Source organism: Bicyclus anynana, chromosome 12 (assembly GCF_947172395.1).
Source record: "Bicyclus anynana chromosome 12, ilBicAnyn1.1, whole genome shotgun sequence".
Classification (NCBI taxonomy): Eukaryota; Metazoa; Arthropoda; class Insecta; order Lepidoptera; family Nymphalidae; genus Bicyclus; species Bicyclus anynana.
In genome coordinates this window covers 4853623-4871430 of record NC_069094.1, presented here as the reverse complement: position 1 = coordinate 4871430, position 17808 = coordinate 4853623, and the positions used below count along the sequence as shown (strand labels likewise).

The window sequence follows — 17808 nt, the reverse complement described above, 5'->3', positions numbered from 1 at the left end:
AATAAGGGTCCGATATATATCGATATTAATTAATGAAAGTTAAGGTTTTTTCAACCGTCTGTTTTGTGACGTCACAATGTTCCTTGTGTAATGACTAATTCATTGTTAACTAATACCTATTTTTGTCAAACGCTCCGTTTGTAAGGGATTTGTTAACGTGACGTCATGAAACAATTGAAATAAAGATCATCATGGCCTATAAGAGCCAAAACGCCTGTCGTTTTGGCTCTTATAGGCCGTACAGACTACTTCAGTATTTTAGTCGAGTACGAACAATTTTTAGATTTACCGCCCAAAAAGCGTTCGTACTCGATTTAAATACTAAAGTAGTCCGAATTAGGCCTTATTGTCATAAGCATATTTAAAAATTGAAATGTTCATGTATTGAAGTTTCAAAAAATGTGATATTTTTTTTTCAATCTATCAAGTAGAACGATAATGAGAAATTTAAGATCATTAAAAAAAGTGTCAACTAGCCTATTACTAATACTTGACATCTGATTGTACAAATAACTCATAATCTATCTCTAATCTCTGTTACACCGGCAACCACACCCTTTAGACTAGAACACAGCATTGCTGGCATTTGCTAACCTTCCCAAAAAGCTGTACTACTAATAAAGATAATGGGTTACAAGAACTTCTCAACAGCAGACTGAAATATCAGAGGTGGGCGATGTTAGTACCCCCACACCGCGAGTCGGTAGGGAGAACTTTATTATTTGATTAGGTATAGGTAGGATCATCTATTTTTAGAGAGGATGTATGTAAGGATACAAACAAAGCGAACGTTCATGGACCAAATCCAAGGCATTAAAGGCCAAGTCTAGAATACTCTAAACCGACGAACTTGAATGAAAGTACTAATAAGAATAGAAGAATCAAAGGAGATATACAAGGATTGCAGCAAGAGATCCTATCTATTGCTTCTATCCTTGTATCGTTGTAAGATGAAGGTGGTGGAGGAACGTGGTCTCTGCCTACCCCTACGGGAATAAGCGTGAAGTATGTATGTAGACCAAGAAGTGAGGAGATCCGTAGTAGAAGCAAAGTTAGTGACATAGCTCAACGAGTCGCGAAGCTGAAGTGTCAATGGGCAGGGCACATAGTTTGAAGAGCCGATGAATGTTGGGGTCCCAAGGTCCGCACTAGAAAACGCAATGTTGGTGGACCCCACACGAGGACTGACGATATCAAACGAGTCGCGGGGATTTGCTGGATGTAGGCGGCTCTCAGGTTCTTGATGTTTGAAAGTCCCTCGGCCTATGTCCTACAGTGAACGTTCATCGGCTCAAGATCGAAGCAAGAGGTAGGATCTCTTGCTTCGATCCTCATATCGTAGTAAGAGTAAATTGTTGATGTTAGAGAAACGGAGTCTCTGCCTACCCCTACGGGAATTAGGCGTGATATACATATGTATGTAGATCAAGAAATGAGGAGATTCGTAGAAAAAACAAAGTCACTAGCTCAATGAGTCGCGAAGCCGAAGTTGCAATGGGCGGGCCACATAGTTTGAAGAGCCGATGGATGTTGGGGTCCCAAGGTCCGCACTAGAAAAGGCAATGAGGTGGACTAACGATATCAAACGAGTCGCCTGGATTCGCTGGATGCAGGCGGCTCAGGATCTTAATGTTTGGAAGTCCCTACAAAAGGTCTTTGTCCTGGAGTGAATGTCCCTCATATGATAATGATAATGATGATGATGTAGATCAATCTGTTAATTTGAACGTGGCCTTAGGTATATATACTACCTACTGATCTCTGTAGAAGAAACATTGTTATCATATCGAACTTATCTACGAGTTACGATTGATCATAACAATCAATGAAGCAATTGCTAACCTTGAGACCTCTCGACGTAGAAAGGTGATCCGTTTGATACGATCTTGCTCCCATTTCGATATTAGAAGTATGTATGTCTTGTATAATGTTTTTATCTACAAGTTCTTTCTAGTTGTTATCATATGTTTTATAGGTAAGTATGATAACCTTTTTTGCTTTTGGGTAAAAAGCAAAATGCAGAGCGAAGAACGAAAGACGGTGTTATTAGATATACCCATCGAGGCCATCGAGAACTTTTTACGCCGTCAATCGCAATTGATTTATCATTGGTATCCTGATTTCTGATGATGCTAGAGAGAACATAGAACCTCTTCCTTTTTGGCAGTCGGTTTAAAAGTAGTAGAAATAATGATGTTGATCATACAGGTGATAGTGAATATAAACGCCATTGTTTCAGAACAACGAGGGACAGATTAGAGCATCAGGATGGGGGCGATGTTCCGGAGCGAAGAGATGGCGCTCTGCCAGCTCTTCATTCAGCCCGAGGCGGCCTACACCTCCGTCTCCGAGCTGGGCGAAGCTGGCACCGTGCAGTTTAGAGACGTGAGTACCTGCTCCTCAGATACTAATCTTAATATCAAAATTCATTTAGCACAAGTAGGCAGTGCCGGATTAAGGTAATTTGATGCCCATGATGATGCTAAGAAATCTTTCCTTGTGGGCCCTCCTACCCTATCTTTAAGTGAACTACAAAGAGTTAATAGTTAATTAAAGAAATGTTAATACGTAGTTGCTTTAACTTTTGTGTTTCTCTGGTCGGTGGTCATCTCGGTGACCTAATCTAACCATTGCCTAAATAGATTAAAGGCTGCGGTGGACTCTCTAGGCGGGATACCTAAGCAATTGCTTAAATAAATTATAAGCTAATCCAGGGCTGCAAGTAGGCTGTAGTAGTTTTTGGCTGGTGGGAGGCTTTGGCCGTGGCTAGTTACCACAATACCGGCAAAGACGTACCGCCAATTTAGCGGTTAACGCGATTAAGCGTTCCGGTAAGATGCCGTGTAGAAACCGAAAGGAGTGTGGATTTTCATCCTCCTCCTAACAAGTTAGCCCGCTTCCATCTTAGATTGCATCATCACTTACCATCAGGTGAGATTGTAGTCAAGGGCTAACTTGTAAAGAATAATAATAAAAAAAGGCTTAGTTTACAAGCACTTTTGAAACATCAAGTTTGACAGATTTTTGTAAAAAATTTCCACCTCCGGTTCGGATCGGTTCTGCTGAGAAGAGACGGCAAGATACTCAATAGTTGCTCCTAACAAAAAGGGCCATGAAATCGGCAGCCCATTGCCTACAGGGGCTTAAAGTTGATATCACGGAGGGTTAAGAAACGTCCAAAAAACAAAGTTCGCAGTTAACTTTTTCAGTTAACTCTTCATTCTGTTAATAATAATACATGGGTGTTACGAGTAAACAAATGAAAATCAAAATCATTATCAGTATCAGATTTTAATGACAATGAAACAAACAATTTAACAGGTGTGTGTATAATATTCTGTAAAAAACCACAACCAAGTATGATTTTTATGGATTTTATCTAAGACTTCACAAACTTGTTTATAAAACACTCTTCGATGAAGAAATTCAACGTGTCGAAATTTATTTTACATGCCAAATAGGTATTAATCTATTATTTAATTTAATTTGGGCTCCATCGCTACCTTATTTATACCTACTATTTACGTAACTTAAAAATGTAAATGACAAAATCTATCTTATTATAGAGTTTTCTACTTGTTTTGCAATTCTAATGAGGTTAAAGCGAGCTTTAAAATATCAAACACTTGAACAAAACACATTATTCTGCGACGCATATTTAAGCATGTCTCTAAGGCATTTGTTGTTAATATTGTACCAAGTAATGACTCTAAGCCCTCATTCGCACGAGAGTTATTTTAACGGACGTTAAAAAAGCGTTCATATACATTCCCAAGTATATGTTCACACGACAGCGTTCTTGAAACACGACCCTTTTTTTAAAGCTGTGTTGCATGTTTAATTTTGGGCGTTGGATACAGACCTTCATTTGACTTTATTCTTTAATTGAACGCTTTTTTACGTTCGTTAAAAAGCCTTCAAATACGACAAATGAATTCCCAAATATATGTTCACACGATAACATTTTTAAAACACATTTTTTTAGAGCAGTGTTCCATTTTTAATTTTGTGCGTTGGATACAGACCTTCATTTAACATTCTTTATATGAACGCTTTTTTAACGTTCGTTAAAAAGCCTTCAAATACGACAAATGCATTCCCAAATATATGTTCACACGACAACGTTTTTAAAACACATTTTTTTAGAGCAGCAGAGCATTTTTAATTTTGGGTGTTGGAAATAGACCTTCATGTAACTTCATATTATATTTGAACGCTTTTTTAACGTCCGTTTAAAAAACTATCGTGCGAGTGAGTGCTTAGGCATATGTTGTCACTCTATGTAGTTGACTATGGATGTCTATAGAAGGACACTTAAGTGGGCAATGGATCTAGTTTTTAAAGCACTTGTTTTTACTATTGCAGTAGAATACATTTCACAAAAGGTAAAACCAACGTTTTCTTTTGTAATACTTTGAAGTCTGAACAATTTATTGTAGGCTATATTTCTAAGTGCCTGTATTTTATTTTTAATTTAAAAAACAAAAGAATATTTGCGATATCTTTTTTATATGACCAATCCAATATTCCTATTCCTCTCCAACTAGTCGGGAAAGACTGTATTAGGAATGGGTATGTATTTAGATTATTAAAGTACTAGCAGACGCCCGCGACTTTGTCCGCGTGGAATGTAGTTAGTAGTTAGTTAGTAGATTTTTTCGGGATAAAAAGTAGTCTATGTGTTAATCCAGGCTATAAATCTTAATACCAAATTTCAGCTAAATCGCTTCAGTAGTAGGTAGCGGCGTTATAGAGTAACAAACATCCAAATACATTCAAACATCCATAAAAACTTCCGCGTTTATAATATTAAATAATATAGTAGGATCTCGAGCTTAAAGTCGAAGTACCTAATTTTTTAAGTCGAGATTGCTGAAATTTCGAAAGTTCATAAAATTATTTTACTAAACTAAATTTTCAAGATTTTGTGACATGGCCGGATCAAAGAGGTAGGTAGAAAAAAATGTCCGTTATTTATATGTATAAAAAAAACTTCAACTGACAATGAATACTATGCTGCTTAATAAGAAGTAATCCCCAAAAAATCTCTACTACTGAGGTAACAGAAGTTTTTTACCAAACCAAATTTTTAAGATTTTGCAACAGGGCCGGATCAAAGAGGTCTAAAGGCGGTAGAAAAAAATGTCCGCTATTCATATGTATAAAAAAAACTTCAACTTACAATGAATACTATGCTGCTTAATAAGAAGTTATCCCCAAAAAAATCCCTACTGCTCAGGTAACGGAAGTTTTATAGCGGCAAAGTTCACACAAAAAAGTAAAGTAATTCATTGTCGTTTGATAGCTTCATACTTTTTTTGCCGTCTCACCATTTTTTTCAGTAGGTTGGTTTCTAGTCTTACTCATAATATTTGATAATATATTTAACTAGCTGACGCCGCGCGGTTTTATCCGCGTGGTTCCCGTTCCCATAAGAATACGGGAATAATATATGTATAGATCCTCAATAAATGGGCTATCTAACACTGAAATAATTTTTCATTTCGGACCAGTAGTTCCTGAGATTAGCGCCTTCAAGCAAACAAACAAACTCTTCAGCTTTATAATATTATAGTTTAGATGTAGGTACAGTAACTATCATCACCCTTGTATGCGGATGTTATAAATTGTTCAAAAATTTACCAAAAATGGTCGAAGGAACTCGTAGATACGTCCTTTTAATGAGAATGTACCTTTTTTTGAGTGCGTCGTTTTAAGCTAAATGTCTGATTTTGTTAAAAGCTGCAAAGGATTGAAAACATGAGTTTTTGATTACCTCCATCCTCCATATGTCGTGTCCCTAACCTAATACATATGAGAATCGTGACTTTGAGTTTCCCTGTGTCACGCCATCTTTTCCTGTCTTCGGTCACCCGGAGAGCATTGTAGAACGCATCGGGATGCGGATAAAATCTTTGGGAATACGGGAATAATAAATAGATTATAGCCTTCCTCAATAAATGGGAAGACAGGAAAAGATGGCGTGACACAGGGAAACTCAAAGTCACGATTCTCATATGTGTTAGGTTAGGGACACGACTTATGGAGGATGGAGGTAATCCAAAAGTCATTTTATAATAGCAGTGGCGGATTTACAAGTTTACCGCCAAAACCTCGGCTGTTTAGTTTTTGCCGCTCCTGCTGGACCTCTAAAATTTGTTAACCTAGTTTGCAATCATATAGTTTAATTTTATTTTGTCATTATAATTGCAACTTTAAAATTTGTTGTCGTTTTACTTACTACTTACATCACTTTTTTGTTAATTTTTATTAAATTTTCATTATTTTTTTCAAGATACGTTTTCTCTATGTATTCGCTACGTACCTATATTTGTAAAAAATTATGTTTTTATTTATTTCTGTAAGCAAAAATTTTTGGGCCAAATTTGCCGCCCTAGCGCCCAGCCTACTCAGCCGGCTGGTGAGTCCGCCACTGTATAGTAGTGTGTCGTTTGCTGCGACTCGATAATAATTACGAATATAAGCAATTTCACGGTACAATATGAACAGAGGGATAACATAGTGATCCTATAAGGTTCCGTTCATCCTTTTTTTCTGAGAACGTAACTCTAAAAACAACAATTTTCTTGGTTCTGATACACACCAAGTACTTTAAGTAATTAAACCTTCTTATTACTTTAATTGATCAAAATGTTTTGAATGTAATTTGTCATTTATATCAATAAACTATCTCCGCAGAAAACGTGTTTAATAAATCATTCGAGGTAATACTTATGCTCAAAGCCCTGAACTAAAGGTTGGCGAGGTTGTTGGACAAGGTAAACATTTCGTGGCGCTTTCCTGCATTACTAATATTGCATTATGTGATAAATAACCGAGACTTCGAACAGTTAGGTAGTACCTTATTTATTATTATACTAGCTGACACCGCGCGGTTTAACCCGCGTAGTTTCCGTTCCCATAGGAACACGGGGATAGCTTATAGGCTTCCTCGATAAATGGGCTATCTATCACTGAAAGTATTATTCAAATCGGACCAGTAGTTCCTGAGATTAGCGCGTTCAATCAAACAAACAAACTCTTCAAGTTTATAATATTAGTATAGATACAAGTTAGCCCTTTGACTACAATATCACCTGATGGTAAGTGATATGTAACATCTAAGATGGAAGCGGGCTAACCTATTAGGAGTACTTAGGATGAAAATCCTTTCGGTTTCTACATGACATCGTACTGGAATGCTAAATCGCTTGGCGGTACATCTATGCCTAACTAACTAGCTACGACCTGAGCCTCCCATCCAGCAGACTTGGACCAATAATAACCTCAATCTACCCAGCCGGGGATCGAACTCAGCTTACCCAGGACCTCCGTCTTGTAAATCCGCAGCGCATACTACTGCGCCACGGAGGCCGTCAAAAATATATAAATGAACGATCGTTTAGTACCTAATGAAAAATTAAGTTTTTAATTTTCTTTTTAACCGACTTCAAAAAAGGAGGAGGTTTCTCAATTCGACCGTATATATATATTTTTTTTATGTGTGTTCGCGCATAACTTCGTCATTTATAGAGCACTTTGGATAATTCTTATTCTTATTAAGCAAAAGTTAACATAAAGTTCGGATTTCGGGTCGGAATGGATAAAAGTTAGTACCTATACTTACGCACCTACACTATTACTTCACCTTACTGCACAAATGTAGGAACTGTGCATTGCGTAGCTACCCAGGGGCAAATATGTTTTCTGTGCCAGGGGCTAGGCACAAGGGGGCTCTCGAATCCTTACCAGAAAATCGCGATCGAACTGAACTTGAGAGCTGATGATAAAGTACATTTAGCATTTTTACGTATTTGTATATATATTTTCCTTGATAAAATCTAACCAGTTTAAATAGGTAGTACCTATGTAGGGCCCCATTTTTTATTTGTACCAGGGCCCTTGGTTACCTAGCTGCGCCACTGGTATTGTGTAAGTACTGTTTTTGCAATACTTGCTCTTGATTCTGTAGCCTCATTAGATAAAAGCATGAGCCATAAAGTTATTAGCGATAACGTTATGAATGAAATTGGCTCTTTCGCCATTGCCTCATTGTCTTATCAATAAAACCTAATTCCGTCAATTTTAATATGAATATTTAATTTTATTACTTGACAAGTGTACCTACACAAATTAATTGATAATATTATGCAGAAAGTTTTAGTTATGCATAGTACTTTCGACGTTTAAACTAAAAAACAGAGCAAGAATATAGGGAAAGAATTCGGAAAGGGCGAGTCCACAAAATTTCCATTTTTAAAGTTCTGTAATACATAATTTAAAAGTTAGACTGGAGTGATTTTTATGAAATTTTGTGTGCATATCAGGTCTGAGAATCAGCCAACATCTAGTTTTAAATTTGTATACTCCTAAATAATAAGGGTGGTTCACCCCAAAATGTTTCTAAGGTTTGTGGCTTGCGTATATTAATGTTTTGTAATTCGTTGTTTCTACGCAAATAGGTTAATAGAGTAGGTGCCAAACTCTGAATCAGTGAAAAAATATCGAAACACACCAATTACCATATTTCGATATTTTTAACCGCCCACATCCCTACACGCGCTAGATAGCGCTGAATACTTGACCGTGTGTGACCAGCGTAACATATGCAATGAAGGTTTGCGTTTTCTCACTCGCCTTGTGCCACTATCAATAAGAACATCCCTACAGGCTGCGAGCGGTCGACCCTGGGAAACGGGATCCGGAGCAAAAAACCGATTCGAATGATTAAATGAATTCCTCCGCCAAAGTCTGCTCGATTCTAAAGCCTTCAACGTTCGTGTGTGTCTTTTTAATCCATTTTTAGTGTGCGATGTAGAGACATTAAGTACACATTCTTGCGAGCTTTCAAAATTATCGTGTTTCATTACTCGTATAATAAACTAATAACACTTTACTAAGTTTTTTAAAAATATTTGTCATTTTCTATTTAAACTTCTTATCAAAAAAATTTAAACAGTCCGCAAGTACTGTTTCTATTGTTCTGATGAGTAGTTTTTAATAGAATAATATATACGAGTAGTATAGTAGAATATATCAAATAGAATACACGACCTCCGTGGCGCAGTGGAATGCGCAGTGGACTTACAAGACGGAGGTCCTGGGTTCGATCCCCGGCTGGGTCGATTGAGGTTTTCTTAATTGGACCAGGTCTGGCTGGTGGGAGGTTTTGGCCGTGGCTAGTTACCACCCTACCGACAAAGACGTACCGCCAAGCGATTTTGCGTTCTCGTAGAATCGTCCTCCTAACAAGTTAGCCCGCTTCCATCTTAGATTGTAGTCAAGGGCTAACTTGTAAAGAAAGAAATAGCTATCGGGGAATGAAATAAAACCACTGTACTCGTAGTGTATTTTCTTTTTCTTTTATTTTTTAAAGATTCTTGCCATATTATATGTATTTTAAATCACAAATAGCCCCGTTCACCTCCAATCGGTCGGAACTAGACTGTGTTAGGAGTGGGTACGACAATAGTCCAGCGGCCGGGGATCGAACCACGACCTCTCAGTGATGAGTCCGACACCTTTACCTTTTATATGAAATAAGCTCGCGCTTGACTCAGAACGTAAGGCTAAGGTAGAACGCGCTTGCCCAGAAAATGCTCTATTCTTAAAGATGCCCAGGTTGTAAGAATTAGGAAACATTGACTTCGGGAGATATTTCCATGTCCTAGCCATGCGTTTATAAAACAATATAATATGTGTATTAGTGTTTACTACACTGCATAACAAAATATTTCTCATGTCGTTCCTACGAGTATTTCCATGGTAAAATTGATTACTTGCGCATTTGACCGCCATTTATGCATTCCAACCTTGGTATTGAATATTAAACATTTTAAATAATGAAATTCAAGGTGTCTCTGTAAAATAGACAATTTGCAACGCTTTATTCTTCTTATCCGCGATGATTTGCGATATTATTTACTTAACTAAAGGATGGATTTTAACGGGAGCTTCGGTCTCGGAATTTAAAAAAAGGGTAGGTATTATTTGGTTTAAATTCCGCGCATTGGACTGTTGTCATCGTACAAGGCAATGGAAGTATTGGCCAAGTTTCAATAAGTAGGTACATTTCAAAGAAAAATACTTACTAAATTCGATGATCTGTTAGTTCCGATAGAAGGTAATTCAAGTAAACTGCATTCCTTGTTGAAACTTAACACCTGCAATCATTGAGTGGGTAAATATAATGCTCATATGCTTAATAATGTTTTCGTTTTCACTGATTAGGTACTCATGCCTGCCCGTACGTTCATACAATTGATTCTAGACCACGAAGTAACGAAATGCTAGTACCTACCTTCATATAGTTATCTTTAATACCTATTGTTTTACTACACTTAATGGATGCGTAAATTGATCATAAAATTAGGGTTGCCATCAATTTAAAGTACAGATAAAAGTTCTTACCTACCTAGTACCTACCTACCTAGTACCTACCTACCTATTACCTACCTACCTACATACGAGAATGTACATACTTATTTGTATGTTTGATGGTTCCCTTGGTTGCCAAATCATTCTTGAGTCTTCATACGAGTAAAATACGAAAACACTGACCTACATATAGAATATTTTTCGTATAATACCGAAAGAACCTACGGGTTCAATATCTAAGGATGCATTACCAACACCGCATTCAATAAACATATATGTCAGAACGTGATGAAATAGCATCTAATCTAGATAAAATGTTTGTTCCATATCCTTTAGCTTGTTCAGATAATATCTAAATGTATCCCTTTACCAACGTTTTGAAAATACTTTCATATAACTTTTCTATCCTTACAGTTAAACGCAGAAGTGAATGCTTTCCAACGTAAATTCGTCAACGAAGTGCGTCGTTGCGATGAAATGGAACGCAAGCTGCGATACATCGAAGCAGAGGTGCACAAGGACAAGGTGCCTGTACCGCCCGTCAAGGACATGCCTCGTGCGCCTAACCCTCGGGAGATCATTGATTTGGAGGTAGGTCGAATAATATTGACCCTATGATCTAACCAGACAGGCTACACTGAACATAGCCGACTATCTTACCAGCAGGCCCAAGTTACGTGCCAAGAAAAAACAAAGAAACGCTAAGTTAAGCTTAGTTATGCTAGCTTTGCGACGAAAAACAGAGCCATGTAGAAAAACATCTCGTGGAGCACATCTTAGGCTTACATAATACATGGCTATCTAAGCAAGAGATAGATCATATTAATATCTTCATATTAGCCGATAGAGGTCTACTGAGTGTAGATCTTTTGGAGGGACTTACAAAATCACGGTCATGCGTGTTTAACCAACTCCTTGTCGGGAAACTTTAGTAGAGGTTGTTACTAGCATTGCACGTTTCGTTGCAGAGTGCTTGGGACCTCAGAGTCTATCAGCCAAACATGCTGACTCAAACAAAGCCTAAAAAATTTAATAATCATATCAGGAATCTTCAAAATTTAAACTCAACATCGAATGTAACGGAAATTTAAAGCAAGCAATAGTAAAAAGTTGTAGAAATAAATAGTCAATCAAATAACAGGAACTATTTTCCCGTTTATTAATTTGTAAAACTACAACTATAGATTTTATCAAATAAACCAGATACTAAATTTAAATAATACTTATTACAGGCACACTTGGAAAAGACCGAAAATGAAATCCTCGAGTTATCGCACAATGCCATCAACTTGAAGCAAAACTATTTAGAGTTGACAGAATTGAGACATGTTCTCGAAAAGACCGAAGCATTCTTCGCTGCTCAAGAAGAAATAGGAATGGATTCCCTGACCAAGTGAGTAACATTATGCATTTTTAACAAAATAGTTTCCTAATTTGACCCTGGCTGTTGAATGTTTCAACATTACATTTATATTAGTTCTGAAAAGTCGAAATGGTTTTAAATGCAACTTTCAGTCCCTCCAAAAACTTATACCTTGTTAGGTATCTAGAAATACAGCCATGAACAGTTTTCCCTTTTTGGAGAATATCTGATCATGTGCGAAACTTCGTAGGTAAATAGCGAAGATTCTTCAAATAGATAGATTTTTTTAAGTTACTACTGATAATATTGTCCCTCTGTCTACCTTGGTACCTAGTTAAATACGATAATTTAGATAGTCAAATTAGGAGAACGTGTTGTTAATAAAAGTCTTTTATTTAAAAGAAGTTTTAATTGAAATATTATTTACTTCCACAATTGAAGTTTAAAACTTACTTAATTGTAGACTTATTGTTAGCGAGTCCATGCGGGGCCCGCTTGGCTTGCATTCCCACTGAATGCGCAGGTGGCCGATTCCGGCTATGCTAGTCAGCAACTTTAATCATGGCAACTCTGTTAAGAGAAATTCGAAAATTGTACCTAGGGAAAATATTTGTACTTAAATTTAATATTTTTAGTGGGAATCCATTTTTTATTAGCGCCAGGGCCCTGACCTGCTGAACCAGACCTGCCGTTTGTCCAGCCATAAGTAGATAAAGCGTGTTGTATTCAGGTCGCGCGACGGCTTATGAACGCTCAGAAGTAGGATATGAAAGAGTAATCGGAGTGGGCACTTTAGTAACTACGCTATTTTAACGGTCCACTACCTGTAGTGGGCCAAGCCACTCTTTACAGGCCAAGAGCAATGGACTACATATAGCAAGCTTGTATTGATAATCCGCTATACACATTTTAGGTCACTAATAGCCGACGAGACTGGTCAGCAAGCCGCCACGCGAGGCCGCCTGGGCTTCGTGGCGGGCGTGGTACAGCGCGAGCGAGTGCCGGCCTTCGAAAGGATGCTGTGGCGTATTTCACGGGGAAACGTGTTCCTGCGCCGCGCCGAGCTTGATAAACCTCTTGAAGATCCCAACACTGTTAGTATTACTCATACAGTGCTATTCATAGTCGTTGTAGGGGCACCCCAGGGGATCATTCACTCGCTGAGTGTCAAATTCTCAAACAAATAGAGGTGAAATTGGACACTCAGCCGCTGAATGATCCCCTGGGGTGCCTACAACGTCTATGAATTCAACTGATAGACATCTATAGCCTGATCAGAAATTGAAATACTTACCCTAAAATTTTTATTTACGGACATTGCTAAATTATTTTACATTTTACTAGAGTAGCACTTAATAGTCTATGAGCTAAAACTGACGCAGAGATGGGTATGACGAAACTATTGGTAGGTAAGGGTTCCTTGTTGACTATGGAACTCTAAAAACCTGGATTGGAGGCGCCATACCACAAGCGGTTTAAGCAGAATATCACGATATATCAGATATCACTTCCTTTTTCTCCGTATCAGCATCGTCTATGTCGCAGACTCCTTCAAGCAATATTTTTGCTTTAATGTGAACAGCGTTACGTGAGCAATAAACATATTTGTAACTTGCGATCTTTCAAACTTTTCAATCTGATATTAAACATAGCTTCAAAGAATCCACCTAAAATATATCTGTCGAGTGGTTTTTAAAATTACTACTGCCATTGTCGATCTAATTTATGATTTATTTATGTATTTTAAGCTGCAGTACTACAAGATGGTCTGTAAATGACCACTATCAAGTAATCATTTTGAAGGCATGATATTATTTAATATGTATTTTTGGTTTCCAGGGTAACGAGATCTACAAGACGGTTTTTGTCGCGTTCTTCCAAGGAGAACAACTCAAGTCTCGGATTAAGAAGGTGTGCTCCGGCTTCCACGCGTCGCTGTACCCGTGCCCGCCCTCCAACACCGAGCGGCAGGACATGGTCAAGGGCGTCCGGACCCGGCTAGAAGATCTTAACATGGTAAGTATGTTCTAGATCTAGAGTCTATACTTTTAGCAGACTCAGAAGTGGTTTACAAACAATAAGAAAACCAATGGCTATGATTCACAACATTTGTCAGGACAACTTAATTAACAAATCAAACTGTAACCAAAATAAGACCCTAAAATGGCGCAGACTGAGCTTGAGATGAGACACGCACTTGTAAACGTTGTGTGTAGGGTTAAGACGTCTTTGACAAACACAGTCGCAAGTCGTTCCCGCCAACCGATCGGTACTCCTTTCTAACGCCCCACTTTTTACGAAACTAAGTCGCGCCACCTGACGTCATATCCGTCTCAGACTACTATTTCCTACAATACATTTACCTACAGTCACAGTAGGTATTTAGCTCAGCTGGACTGCAATCATGTATAACTGAAATAACTGTAGCATACGGTGAAAAGCCCCATCCACGAAGTGCTTTATCACTTGACTTGAAGATACACATAGGTGAAAGGGAAAATAGAAGCTCGAAGAGCGTTCCACATCTTCGCAGTGCTAATGTTATAAAAACCTGACAAGTTATTTATCCGAGTTATGAATGAAATCGAGGCGTGCTTATTTATATACGTATTATAAGTAAAAAAAAAATAAAGTATTATAAATTCTCCGCCACGTCTGTCTGTCTGTTGGCGATAAACTAGAAGGTAATTTGGCGATAATAGTTGGAAGAGTTGGAAAAAGTAAATCCGTCTAGGAGCTTTCATAGAAAACGCTTCCTAATCCCATAGGCATCCTACATAACATAAATATACCTATATTGGTGGAAAATTCGTATTTAATTAATTTTGACGATAAAATCCACCTAAAATATTGGTTAATTTTATCGTCATGTATTCGTAATAGACATTTATTTTGTCAATAGGTGCTGAATCAAACTCGTGACCACAGGCAGCGCGTACTAGTCAGTGTGGCCAAGGAACTGGCCAGCTGGTCGATCATGGTCCGCAAGATGAAGGCCATCTACCACACTCTCAACTTGTTCAACATGGACGTCACCAAGAAGTGCTTGATTGGTGAATGCTGGGTGCCGACTGCTGATTTGCCGAATGTGCAGAAGGCTTTGGCTGATGGATCTGTAAGTCAATTAATACGAGGATAACTCAAAAATCATTTTATGATTTAAATTTACTAAGCTGGGAATCTTACTGCACTCAAAATTGTAGACGAATACATATACCTAGGACAAGGACATATGATCCAGTTAGGTAGGTCCAATTTCGAGAAAGAGGTAAACCACCGAATCCAACTCAGCTGGGCTGCATTCAGAAAATTTCGCGACGTCTTTTCGTCCAAAATAAGTCTCAGTCGTCTCAGTGCCTAAAGGCAAAAGTCTTCGAACAGTGCGTGTTACCAGTGATGACGTATAGTTCCGAGACTTGGTCGCTAACTACTATGGGCCTTATAAAAAGGCTCAGAGTCCAACAGCGGGCGATGGAACGAGCTATGTTAGGAGTATCTCAGTGTGATCGAATCACACAAATGAGGAGATCCGCAGAAGAACCAAAGTCATTGATATAGCTCAACGAGTTGCGAAGCTTAAGTGGCAATGGGTGGGACACATAGTTCGAAGAGCCGATGGACGTTGGAATGGCGAGCCCGCACAAGAAAGCGCAGTGATGGGCGACGGCCCACCAGGTAGACTGACGACATCAAGCGAGTCGCAGGGATTCGCTGGATGCAGGTGGCTCAGTATCGTGATGTTTGGAAGTCCCTACAAAAGGCCTATGTCCTGCAGTGGACGACCATCGGCTGATATGATGAAGCTGGGAATTTTTTCTAGTTGCTCTGTTATTCTTTTAAAACCACCCGTATTTTTTATTGTTAAACAGCGCTGTAAGCAACAGCAAGCTGTAATTCAATAGCCTAAGAGCTGAAGTCCTTAACCAACTTACCTTATTTCGAGCATTTGAATCTATGCCCTAAACCATGGGGCTTTCCTAGTCACTTTTCTTTTAGTTTCAAAAATAAATACCTTAGTTATAAATTTTTCAATATTTTTTAATTTTCAGAACGCATGTGGAAGTTCAATCCCATCTTTCTTGAACTGCATCGAAACCGACGAGGTCCCGCCAACATTCAATCGCACCAACCGCTTCACCCGTGGGTTCCAGAACCTTATCGACGCTTACGGTGTCGCCTCCTACAGGGAATGCAATCCAGGTATGAGATACCTTCTCTAGTGGCCTCTTCTTAAAGAGGAAAATTTCTCATCCAGTAAAAATAAAAAAAAACAGAAAAGAATTAAAGTTTGTAGCCAATCAATGGACGTTGAGGTAGGTACCAGGTCCCAAAATGTTGTAATTGCTACCATGTAACGAAAAATGCAGTTTTGGTTAACTAGGTGGATTAACAACATGGTCCACCATGATTTCATCATAAGACCGTTATATTTGGAAGTTCTTACTAAAAGTGTTCTGCAGTGGTTGTCCATCGGCTGATGTAACTATGTTAATTATTTATAAAGCTAAAAAACTCGACTTATTTGACGATCTCACCTTCATAGCGCGTAGTTTGATTTAATTAAAATAGTATATATTATCAATTTATGTTATTCTCAATCGATATAATAATTTATACTTAAAGTCAATTCTTTTGATTTACCTTGCCTGACCAGAAAAATAAAAAATCTCACCATGTTGAGGAAAAAAGGAACTAATATTAGAATACTAAGCACAGACGGTTAAAAATGCTTGTGGCGCTGTCAATCCAGGATTTCTTATATTTCTGGTCAGGCTATAATGGACATCAATGATGGTCTATTATACTTACTCTAAAATCAGCAGTCATTCAGTAATGACCTCTCTCTTATTTCAGCACTGTACACTACAATCACTTTCCCGTTCTTATTCGCCGTGATGTTCGGAGACTTGGGCCACGGTTGCATCATGGCACTCTTCGGCGCTTGGATGGTCATCAAAGAAGTGTCTCTCTCCGCTAAGAAATCGAACAACGAAATCTGGAACATCTTCTTTGCCGGCCGTTACATCATCCTACTTATGGGCTGTTTCTCTATGTACACCGGACTTGTATACAACGACATATTCTCCAAATCGATGAACATATTTGGCTCGTCTTGGTTCGTTCCATACGATGACTACACACTCGAGCACAGTAAAGCCTTTTCCTTGGACCCTAAAGCCTCTTACATAGATACACCGTATTTCATAGGCATTGATCCTATATGGCAGGTAAGTTTCATTTCAATTATTTTATAGTTACGCTGAACCATGTTAGCCCAGTGGATATGACCTCTGCCCCCGATTCCGGAGGGTGTGGGTTCGAATCCGGTCCGGGGCATGCACCTCCAACTTTTCAGTTGTGTGCATTTTAAAAAATTAAATATCACGTGTCTCAAACGGTGAACACAAACATCGTAAAGAAACCTGCATACCTGAGAATTTTCTTAATTCTCTGCGTGTGTGAAGTCTGCCAATCTGCAGTGGGCCAGCGTAGTGGACTATTGGCCTAACCCCTCTCATTCTGAGAGGAGACTCTCATTCTGAGAGTCTGTCTCGAGTCTCGAGTCGAGTCTCGGGTTGATAATGATAGTTACGCATACGCAAAACTTCTAATCCGATCTGCCCCCTAGCCAAGTTTCACGTAGATTCTCTTTCTACGATCGCTAACGCTTCAAAAACTAGAAAGATGTATGGGAATGACATTTGCTATCGACAGATCACGTGATCAAGATCTGTCACTCTCGTACATTTTTCTAGTTTTCGAAGCGTCAGCGACCGTAGAAAGAGAATCGACCTGCCACTTGGCTAGGGGGGCTGAAGTTATAATACACCGAATTGCGTAAGTAGGTATTATAACCGCTCAGTTATAAGTGTTTATGCATTGCGTAGATATAACTTGGCAAATTCGTTCATAACACTCCCGATGGTCCGCGCGGGCCGGGATAGCGATGACCCGCGCGTACGACTTCATACCCGCGCAGTCCTTCCTCCCTATCACCCGCATATCATACCTATAGGTATACGTTTCGTTTTCAGAGGGGACTAGAAGTTTAGCTCTTATGTAAATTC

General features: G+C 38.6%; 1 protein-coding gene across 4 annotated transcripts in view; it reads left to right on the top strand.

The window, feature by feature from the left end:
• Positions 1–17808, top strand: part of LOC112048512 (V-type proton ATPase 116 kDa subunit a 1) — a 39962-nt gene that overhangs the window by 15924 nt on the left and 6230 nt on the right. For all 4 annotated transcript variants that reach the window (XM_052884773.1, XM_024086049.2, XM_052884774.1 and 1 more), the window contains exons 2-9: positions 2240–2385; positions 10792–10968; positions 11610–11770; positions 12654–12834; positions 13580–13756; positions 14643–14855; positions 15790–15940; positions 16595–16968. In XM_052884773.1, coding sequence (XP_052740733.1) covers positions 2269–2385; positions 10792–10968; positions 11610–11770; positions 12654–12834; positions 13580–13756; positions 14643–14855; positions 15790–15940; positions 16595–16968 — 1551 coding nt within the window. In that variant the 5' untranslated portion in view covers positions 2240–2268. The remainder of the gene's footprint in view (positions 1–2239; positions 2386–10791; positions 10969–11609; positions 11771–12653; positions 12835–13579; positions 13757–14642; positions 14856–15789; positions 15941–16594; positions 16969–17808) is intronic.